Source organism: Pteropus vampyrus, unplaced genomic scaffold, assembly GCF_000151845.1.
Source record: "Pteropus vampyrus isolate Shadow unplaced genomic scaffold, Pvam_2.0 Scaffold397, whole genome shotgun sequence".
Taxonomy (NCBI): domain Eukaryota; kingdom Metazoa; phylum Chordata; class Mammalia; order Chiroptera; family Pteropodidae; genus Pteropus; species Pteropus vampyrus.
In genome coordinates, this window is record NW_011889178.1 from 844,260 (window position 1) to 855,644 (window position 11,385).

At 42.0% G+C, this 11,385-nt stretch overlaps 1 protein-coding gene across 1 annotated transcript in view; it reads left to right on the forward strand.

Moving 5' to 3' along the window:
* SNX18 (sorting nexin 18) overlaps positions 1-11,385 on the forward strand; it is a 31,088-nt gene that overhangs the window by 4,130 nt on the left and 15,573 nt on the right. The window contains exon 2 of the mRNA XM_011380622.2: positions 6-987. Within this exon, the coding sequence (XP_011378924.1) occupies positions 6-987 (982 nt within the window). The remainder of the gene's footprint in view (positions 1-5; positions 988-11,385) is intronic.

An 11,385-nucleotide genomic window follows, 5' to 3' on the forward strand; every position in this document is an offset into this window, starting at 1 on the left:
CGCAGCACCATCCATCGGGAGCCAAGAGCTCAGCCACCGTGAGCCGCAACCTCAATCGCTTCTCCACCTTTGTCAAGTCGGGCGGGGAGGCCTTCGTGCTTGGCGAGGCATCAGGCTTCGTGAAGGACGGAGACAAGCTGTGCGTGGTGCTGGGGCCCTATGGCCCCGAATGGCAGGAAAACCCTTACCCCTTCCAGTGCACCATCGATGACCCCACCAAGCAGACCAAGTTCAAGGGCATGAAGAGCTACATCTCCTACAAACTGGTTCCCACGCACACGCAGGTGCCGGTACACCGGCGCTACAAGCACTTCGACTGGCTGTACGCACGCCTGGCAGAGAAGTTCCCGGTTATCTCGGTGCCCCATCTGCCCGAGAAGCAGGCCACTGGCCGCTTTGAGGAGGACTTCATCTCCAAGCGCAGGAAGGGCCTGATCTGGTGGATGAACCACATGGCCAGCCACCCGGTGCTGGCGCAGTGCGATGTCTTTCAGCACTTTCTGACTTGTCCCAGCAGCACCGATGAGAAGGCCTGGAAACAGGGCAAGAGGAAGGCAGAGAAGGATGAGATGGTGGGTGCCAACTTCTTCTTGACCCTGAGCACACCCCCTGCCGCTGCCCTCGACCTGCAAGAGGTGGAGAGCAAGATCGATGGCTTCAAGTCCTTCACCAAGAAGATGGACGACAGTGCGCTGCAGCTCAACCACACGGCCAACGAGTTTGCACGCAAGCAGGTAACGGGCTTCAAGAAGGAGTATCAGAAGGTTGGCCAGTCCTTCCGTGGCCTCAGCCAGGCCTTTGAGCTGGACCAGCAGGCCTTCTCGGCTGGCCTGAACCAGGCTATCGCTTTCACCGGAGATGCCTACGACGCCATTGGCGAGCTCTTCGCGGAGCAGCCCAGGCAGGACCTGGACCCTGTCATGGACCTGTTAGCGCTGTATCAGGGGCACCTGGCCAACTTCCCCGACATCATCCACGTTCAGAAAGGTAAAGCCTGGCCTTTTAGATGGTATGGGATGTATTGTTCAGGATGAAAGGGATGACTTTGACAGAAATACTGTAGTCTCTTTCAGACTAATCCCCTACAGGTCTGGAATCGAGCAGGAATGTGGACAGCTAGGCCTTTTCCCCGAGTGTACGGTGGTCAGGTAGCTTCCTCAAAATATTTCCAGACAGGGAGTGGGTACTCTTCAGAGAAGGTTCTGAGAGTACTTTTTATGACAGTGCTATCATTTTGAAGTTTGAATATTGGATAATGAGTTTCTAGGATCTGTAATCTTGTGTGTAGTGTAGAATTAGAAGGGGACCCAAACCACGTTAGGCATCCATTTGAACACTACAGGGTTACTTATCCGATGGGTTTCAGGAAACGTGGCGATAATGGGGAAGAACGGATATCTGCAAATAAAGGTAAGTCAGCTTTCACTCTCCCCACCTCTCAGTCTCTGCTTGGGTAGAGGAATTAGGGTCAATTCTCTGAGGTACCAGCTTGGGCAGCTTAAGAACTTCCTGCACAGGCTTCTTGTTTTGCAACCTTGTACAATTTTATTTTAGGAAGTTTTAATAGAATCTGTTTGAGGTCAGTCATTTTGAGTTTGGAGTCTATTAAGACTGAAATTAATATTATTTAGAAAATGACGTAGGGAAACTACATAGAATGTATAGAATCTGAATATTATGTATGAGAGCAGCATTTATGAAATCTCAGTGATTTAAGTGATTTAGCTGTCCAGCTATCAGAGCTTGTTTTATTGGTAATTGTTAGTGATTCTGACTTTTGTTAAATCACTAAAAATCACAGATTATTATTTTATAAAATAAATCCGAGCTGTGATGCCTTTCCTAACATTCCTCAATAATTTGCATTGATAGAATGCCTTGAGTGAGAGGATGGGAGGTGTTGGGGTTAGGGAGGTAGTCTTGCCTGTGAATGTCATCTATTCGGTGGGGGTAGGGGAAAGAGTGGAGTCACCTAATCTAACTTCCTGTGACGGTAGACATCTTCTAGGGTTATCAGGTCTGGTGTTTAGTAATGAGGTGCTTACTGCCTTTCCAGATCTGCCAGACCAATTATGAACAACCCTGATTGTGACATATCCCTGATTTTGACATATTCCTTTTATAAACTAAAATTTGCCTCTCTTGATTCTGTTTCTGTTCCCTGGAACCACACAGAATAAATCTATTCCTCATCAACATGTCAGCCCTTTAGGCCTTTGGAGACAGTAGTCTCGCTTTCTTCCCCTCTGCTGCTGTCCTTCCCTTCCAAGTGTGTGACTCCTTCTGACTCACCAAGTGGGAGTTCTTCAGACACCTTGAATGTGTCATTGTCCCTGCTAAAATGCAGTAAGTAGTATCTTGCAACATCTGCAGTACCTATTTTAGCAGAAAATAGTAACTTTCTTGGCAATTTACGTTTTCGTAAAGGCCGTCTAAGATTGAATAAGCTATTTGAGCAACCATGTCATTGTCAGCCTATGTTGAACCTGCTTCTACATTCTCTGCCTTTTTTTTTTTTTTGCATGAATTGTTAAGAATCCTTGACTTTTTGGTTGGTGCTGATTGGGATTGACTGTTTCAGCTTTAATGCAGGACCTTACATTTAAATATTCCATTGTTTTACATCAATTTGGACCCAGGCGGGTGGCCTTTATACATATTTAAGTGAACTTATGCACATTGTTGGTAAATAGTTGAAAGGCGGAGCCAAGTACAGATTCCTGCAGCCTTGACTCCGGAGACATGGTAGTGCTGGTCGCATCAGTTCATTCATTAGTTTTACTGACATTCAGACCACACAGTCTTGTCAAATGCCCTGCTGTTGAAATTATTAGAAAAGGTATGGTGTTTGTTCTGAGATCCATTTTGAGTTTATAGCAGTCGTCTATGTAGTCTATTACACCATGTGGTTTATTACTACTTTTTTAATCCTAAAACTAAAATTGTCTCCAATTGCTTGGGATTTGATAAACTTTCTTCATTTAAATCAGTACCATTTTATGTTGTTTAAACAGGTTCAAGGGCACTAAACATAATCTTTAGGCACTTTGGAAAGAACATCAGTTGTTAGTCAATGTAGTTTGTTTTTGCTGTAGCCTTGGTGTATACCGTACAGGGAGTCTGTGTCCCTAGATGACATGTCTTTAGAATGCACTGCCATTTAAAGCTATAGTGTGCAGTACATAAGGCTACAAGCATTTTCTTACAACCAGTAATTATCAAGGATGCTAGCGTTGGTGATTTTTAGGAATACAAATGAATATCATAAACCAGTCTAAAGTTTTTTGAACAGGTTTTAGTTCAGAACTTGTTGTAAAGAGCAGCTCACCTCACCCTCCACCCCCAACCTTAATTAAACTGTTGCTGTTGGAATGAATCTTTTGAGTCTGTGCACTTGGGATTTTGTTTACAGGTTGTTTTTTCCTCCAAGGTCTCAAAGCATAATCACATCAAAGGTCTTACTGTGACTACTGAGAAAAGAACAATAACAAAAAAGATGAATAAAAACCTTTCAGCAATTTAAACAATCTTTTGTTGTAAACATTTGGTCCAAATTTATATTTCAACTTAGGGAGAAATTAGAAAATTCAAAACGATTATTTCAACTCTTAAATTCTCATTTACAGTAAAAGAAAGGCAGTTTCACTACTTCTGCATTTTAGACTTTCTAATCATATATTAGAAAGTCCACATTCAGATGAAACAAAATGATTAGAAAGTGCTTTTTAATTACTATAGCAGTTAAGAAGGGGAGTTAATTAGTTTTTTCCCCCCCCCTCTTAATTCCTGGAAGAAAGTACAGGAACATTTGGTTCCTCTGAGTTATTCTTTTATCTAGGAGCCTGCTTTTCCATGTTCTCAACCTGTGTACTGTTCAATGCTGGGTCTGTGAGCCACATGTGACTATTTAAATTTAATTAAAATTAAACAAAAATTTAAAAATTTAGTTCCTCAGTCAACACTAGCTATATTTCAATGCTTTCTAGTTGATGTCTACCATATTGGACAACAGATGTAGAACAGTGCTCCCCAACCTTTTCTCCCATGAGAATCTAATGCTTGATGATCTGAGGTGGAGCTGAGGCGGTGATGCTAGTGCTGGGGAGTGGCTGTGAATCCAGATGAAGCTTCACTGGCTCCCCCACCACTCCACAGTGTGGCCTGGTTCCTAACAGGCCACAGATTGGTGCCAGTCCTTGGCCTGGGGTTTGGGGACCCCTGATGTAGAACATTTCCATCACCAGTGAAGATTCTACTGGACAGTGCTGTACTGGACAATTGACTATAGTTTAACTTTCAATTCTGTCATAACTTTCTCCAGCAAATTAATTTTCTTTTTACATACTTTTCAGATAATTTTTTTTTCACTTGGTCATCTCATGACACCACCTTCCTTTCCATATACGCTTAAGTAATAAAAAAGGGAGGGGAGGGTAGGCTCTGCTGGACCCTTCTTTATAGAACTTAACTGGCACTTAGCAACTGAGTAATAGTTCTGCAGTGCGAAGATGTCCATCTGTTTTACAGCCTGCCTTCATGTCTCATTCAGAAAACAACTGGTCTCAGGATGGACATCTGGGACTGGTGAGGAACCAGCTTCAGAATGAGGGTAGAAAGCTAGTACTCAAATGCAGTGGACTGGCGTTTTCCTGACTATACTTAGTACTGAAAACATTGCTTAAAATTAATAATGGTTTTAGTGTAAGTACTTTCTGCAAAAGTGAAGACAGCCATATGGTTCTTTTAGCTAAAAGAGCATTTTAGAAATTTAAATTATTTCATCAACTAATGGAGTCTTAGATAAACAGACCTATTTCAGTTAATAGAGTCGAGTACTAAGAACGCAGCTTGCTCTAGTCTGTAGTATGGTAGATTGAAATTCAGACTGTTTGAATTTTATTCATATTTGCTTTAACAGGAATCCCTTAAATTCTTTGCTTATTGACCCCTGACTAGGCAGTATGCCCATATCTATCATAGCTGTATAACCCTGTGGTCTCAGTTTTTTCTTGAAATGGTAGCCTTTTATCTTTTCTCTATCAACCGTGCCTGCAGTCTGCCTTAATAATACTGATGTTGATGAGTTTGGGGTAGTACATAGAATATATTTCATTATCAGTTTCTTAGCTTATTCAGTTCTGTTTCCAAAGGTATGAGTAACCTCTAATTTGTAGTAAAGCTTAATCTGGATGACAGCGAGTCATGGTTTAAAAGCTTTAGGCTTATCTCTTGAGAAATATTACAGGAGGAAAAAACCATAAATGTTAGATGATGAGAAATGTTGGTTTCTTCTCTGTTTATGAATATGGACTAGAGGGAATCACTTTAAGGGAAATTTCTTTATTCTAGAGAAAAGATATAAAATCATATAAAAGCGATTTATTGGTAAAATGTAGTCTGAGAGTGTGAAACAGGCAGGCAGTCCTGTTTTCTGTACTCTTAAATATTCAGCGGCTATTTCATTGCCCTCTGAATGTTCCAGAGGGAGCTTTCTTTTCAACAAAAAACTGCTCTGGGACCTCAGGAATGGTAGGCCAGCACTGGGCCGATCAGTCTTACGGGGTAGAATTTCACCATTGTACTTCCTTTCACCACGTGTAGGGTCACTCTCATTTCTCTCTGACATTAATTAGAGATAGCCGGAGTCCCAGCAGGGCACCCAAGGTAAGGCTGGGCCACAGCGAGCCCTTCCCTGTCTGCTCCCCATTCTCCTGTGGCTAAAAATAGCCCTGAGAGGGTAGTGCCAGGAATACAGAGAAAAGGTCTAATAAGCGGGCTGTTTACAAACTCATCCTTATTTTGAAACCTCTGGTCTAGAAACTGAGGTCATTCACTTTTTTTTTTTTTTAGGTCTATCTTAATTGAACCTACTTCTCCTCTTCCCTACTTCTACCCCCAGCTATTTTTAAAGAAGACTTCAGTTGTAGTCTTCACCTTTGGCCCAGTCTGTATTTTCTTAGCGAAAATAAGATCACCTTTGGGTCTTCTGAAATGGATGACTGAGTTTCTTGGCTAAAACATCAGTGTGACTGGTCACGGACAGGCTTGGCCAAGAAGCTAGGTGGGGATACTGCTACCACCATCCTGTCCCTGGTTTCTCAGACTTCCTCAGAATCACACCAGGAAGCCTGTTAGGCTGATCACCATGGACCAGAAGGAGCTAGGGACCTGCATTCGCACTCGTGTTCTTCAGGTAATTCTTGGATTCATTTGGATTTTCCTCTTTATTCAGAAATGTCATCCGCACAGGTTCCTGCCTGGTCATCTTAGGATTTCTAGAGATGATGGTGGAGCTCAAACAACCAAAAAGTTCTGTGAGGAGAAGGAGGTGTCAGTTCCCTTACAAACACACTTCCCTTAACCTACATTCCTTTTCTTCAGGCCAGTTGAAAATCTTCTGTATCGTCTCAGAGTATTTTAAAATCAAAGTTTAATATCAGGTTAGATTTAATTTGACATTTATTTATGAAGCTCTGTGATATCATGAACTAAATGATTATCACAAATAAAATGGCATGGTAATGCTTAGCTCTGTTTGGAGAGACTGTACCCAGAAGACCTGTACCACATGTCATACCGTGTGTGTAGAGCACAGACTACGTGCATGTCTGCAGCAGGGACGGACAGGACTCTGTTTGATCCTCACTGGGTTTTAACTAGTGATAGAAGCCATGTGCCAGGTTGCTGAGAGCCCCGCAGGGCTACGCAGAAGAAATGGGGCTGACTTGAGTCTGATGAGGAAGCTGAGTCAGTCCTACCAGTGAAGGGGGGATGTGCCACGCCAAGAGCCACATATGCAGTCTCATCACAGTGGGCCAGCATGGAATCTAGGGGACCAGTGTGTAGGTGTGAGGGGAGCTTTGGCCAAGTTATTTTAACTTGTAAGCCTCAGTTTTCTTGCTGGCAAAGTGGGAACGCCTCATAAGGTCATCATGAAGATTAAATGTTATGGTTCTTAGTAGCTACTCGCTAAATGCTTAATTTTGAAAAGTAGAAGGTGCTTTTACCATGGGAGGCACTGTCCTTTAAAAGACGATTCCAGTAATCTTATTATTCTCCAGGTAGCCTATTATCACCAGAATTGTAGGCAAAAGTTAAAAAACCTAAAGAATAATTGGTATAGCAGTTCAATATTGTATTTTAAATACAGCTGTCCTGAATGTCTGCGTTACCTGGAGCCACTATTTTGTTGTTCATATTAAAGAATTTTTGTAAATTGTCTCCTGTCAGCTGCTCCCTCCTCCAGGTTACTTCTGTCCTTCCACAAATCACTGTGACATTTCTGAGCTTCGGTTCTCTCGTTGGTAGATATGAGTTTCATGATTTCCTGGGTCTTTTTTGTTGTTGACTTTTTTTTTTAAATAGCATCATTCCTACATTGAAAATAAAATACTCCTGAGTGTATGCTGAACATGGAAACATTGTTTCAGGGTAGTCTCAATAGTGTTCTATCTTATGTAACTTTTTAATCTGGGAGCATGAAAATCATCTATCAGTTTATGTGAAAGAACATTCGTGCGTATTTAGTTCAGCAAACATGCATCAAGGGATTACCTCACCAGGTGCTGCAAATGTGAAAATGATTAATACCTGGCCATCTGCCTGTTGGCAAGAGCACCCAGGTATTCTGAAGCTGAGGCGTGGTGGATGGCTAGACAAGTTCTCTCTGACCCAAATGAGGGATGTGATTAATAGAGCCACTGAAATGAGAAATTGGGTTTTCCTTCCTATAAAGGGTATATACTTCACTTTGAGTTCTAAATACTGTCTTCTTTCCAAAAGTAGGAACATGCTTGTGTTGTCGATCTTGTATCTGTGTCTTGATTAAACCTTAGTGTGAATGAGTTTTTGTCCACATGTCACTTCTACTCCTTTTCTTAGCTTTTTACCTCTCATTGTGATTTGATTTTCCTCTTCGGATAAAGAACTTTTTATGTATTATTTAGCAGGTAGGAAGATAGTGGTGAAGGAGGGGAGCTAAAATCATTAGATTTATTCATAGGATCCTCTGAAAAATAAACCCGATTTTATTCGACAAATATTTAAGTCCCCATCATAGATTAGGCACTGTTAAGGATGCTAGGGTTGCATCAGTGGCCAAAACAGAACCACCCTAGTGGAGCTTATATTCTAGCTAGGTGGAGACATAGTGAAAAACAAACATCATAATAAATAATGTAGGAGTGTGGTATATTGTCAGGGGAAAAAAAGTAAGTGAAGCAGGGCAGGTGGGCATGGAGAGGCAGAATGAAGTATTTAAAAGAATAGTCAAAGTAGGCCTCCATTGAGAGGGTGAGATTTAAGCGGAGGCCTGGAGAAGGTGAGGGAGTTCACCAAACAGGTCTAGAGCGAGAGCTTTTCAGGTAAAAGATATAGCTAGAGCAAAGGCACTGCGGTGGGCATGTGCCAGGCAGGCTGAGGAACAGTGAAGAGGCCAGGTGATTGGACCTAAGAGGCTCCAAGTAGGAGATGAAGTCACGGAAGCTCTTGTTTGTAGGGCTTTGTGGGTCATTGTCAGGACTTGGAATAAAAGCCTGAGGTGGGAACCATAGCAGGGTTTTGAGCCAAGGAATGATGTCCAACTGGACCTTAAACAGACTTACTCCAGTTGCTGTGTTGAGAATAGAATGGAGAGCGGGTAGGGTGTCAAAGGCAGGAGCTGGGACCCAGTCGGAAACTACTCTAGTATTCCAGGTGAGAGACAATGGAGGCCTGGACCAGGGTAGAGACAATGGAGACAGCAAGGAGGGGTCCCATTCTGGATATATTTTAAAGGCAGAATAAATAGGATTTCCTAAGGAATCAGATGTGGCATGTGAGAGGAAGAGGAGTCATCAAGAGTGACTGGTTTTTGACCAACAAGAATGGAGTTTCCATCAGCTGAGATGAAGGCCGTGAGTGGAACAAAGGTGGGGATGGGCAGTCAGGACTTGAGGTTAATCCTTTTAGATTAACAGGCTCCTGCATTCTCTTCCATATCTCCCTCACCCCAACACAGGCACAGATAGTGAAGCCTCAGATCTAGTTCCCTTCCTTAGAGTACCCCACTTGGAGCCTGGTTCTTTTCCAGATAATCATTACTGATAGAATGCTAACCGGTGTGCTAGAGATTATACACTGTTCGGTTATTGGGTAGTGGGTGGAGGTCAAGTTTTTATGTTCCTTTAGTATATAGCTCAGCTCTTTTGTATATGCATAGTAAGTGCTTAATGAATGCTTGTTGAATTAATGAAGTAGGCACTCAGTAAGTACTTCCTGGTTGATTTTAAAATGTCTTCTGTGATTTATTGAATGTTTTTGTTTTTCTGTTTATATGATGCTGGGTAACAGAGTTTAAATGTGTATGGGAAATAAAAAGATGATCTGGATATATTTTATAGGTGAGGCCATTAACATGTGAGTGATTTAAAAGTCTTGGACTTATATACCTATAAAATGATATTCTAAAATTCATTGGGGAGAGGAGAGGAAGTTTTATTTTAATATAGAAAATGCTTTATGTGCCAGAAAAATTAATATTTTGTACTTCATAATTTTACTTTATATTGATTCTTGAAGTTTAAACTTGTATATATACACTTCTTTCCTCTTTGGTAAGCTTTCATTATACAACATTTACTGGGGTCCCTTTTACTTAATTCAAAGCATAAGATCCAGAGACAATGCATTCATCTGGTTGAATGACTTGGGTACACAAAGCACTAAGCTTAGGTGTTGAGCAGTAGGTACCTGCCCTCATGGAAGGTGCTGTTCCATAGGGAGGGAGGATGTGTGTGCAGACCATTGAAATAGGAATAGATTTAAATTAATGCCTGTAGTAAGAGTGCATGGACGTCCAGACATGGATGGAGAGTCATTGTCAAGAGGCTTGGGTGAGTAGCATTTGGTTTTCCCCTTTAAAAGATAGTCATTTTGACTTTTGGAGGAATATAGATGGAAAGTGCATCCTTGATCTTAGAAACGCTTTATCCTAGATTTGATAAGCATATAATAGCTGATGCACTTCATGCCCAGGGCTCAGCCTTGGAATGGTTACAAATGTAACCCTGGCTCTATTGAATGAAAATATCAGGGACATGCAGCCTGGACTTTTAGTGTTCTTAAAAACGTCCCACACATGATTTTGACGTGCTTCTGGGTTTACAATTGCTGCTGGAGGTGATGGAGCGAACATCGTGGAAGATCAGTGTATTGACTTTAGATGGACAGGCCCTGGTGACAGCAGTAAAGGATGGTTTGGGGTGGGGTGAGACAAGAAGCTCTTGTAATGATTCAGGCAAGACATGTTGAAATCCTAAATTAAAGAGTTGTCCATGAGGGTGGGGAGGAGGAGACAGAAGGAGGGGCTGTGTGCCTACAGGAGTGGGTAAGCAGCACGGAAGAGTATAAAATGACCTGCAGAGTAAGAGTATGGAGCCCCCAGTGGAGATGCTTGGAGATGGAACAGGTCTGCAAACTACAGCCTGCGGTCCAAATATACCCAGGCTCCTTTTTATTCACAGCACTTGAACTAAGAATGATTTTTACATTTTTAAATGATTCCATTGTTAACCAGTCTATAAGCCTCAATTTACCTTAACCTACAAATCCTCAGATATTTATTTCTCTGACCCTTAAAGAAAACGTTTGTTGACCCTTGACTTGGAGGCCAAACATGTTAGGGAGTTAGAATGTAAGTAGCAATTGCTAAGGTTTTTGAGTACTTATTATGTGAGCAGCAGTATTCTGGGCAGTTATATGCATTGTGTCTAATTCCATTCAAGGCTGGGAATGACAGCAGAGTGGTTGTGAGCATGGAGTCTATAACGAGAGGGAGGTTGATCCCTCACCAGCTTCACTGTTAACCTTAGGCCATGGACTTTTCTTCTTTCAGCCTCGGTTTCCTAGTAATGTAACATGGAATAACTATTTTGTATAGCAAATAATTTTAAGCATTAATTATGTATTATATTAGTTTCTAGGGTTGCTGTAACAAAATACCACAAACTGGGTGGCTTTAAAAACCAAATTTATTCTTTGACAGTTCTGGAGGCCAGAAGTCTGAAATGAAGGTGTTAGAAGGGCCACACTCCCTCCAAAGGCTCTAGCCGGGGAGGCTGCCATGCCTCTGCCGCCGACAATCCTTGCTGGTCGTTGGCCTGTAGACTCCGATCTTTGCCTCTGCCTTCACCTGGCATTCTTCCTGTGTGTCTCTCTGTCTTTTCCTCCTCTTTTAAGTACAGTAGTCACATTGGATTTAGGGCCCACCCTAACTTTGTAAGACATCACCTAAACTGATTACATATGCAAAGACCTTATTTCCAAATACTCATGCACTGCTTAACAACAGGGATATGTTCTGAGAAATCCGTCATTAGGTGATTTTTGTCGTTGTGCAAACATCAT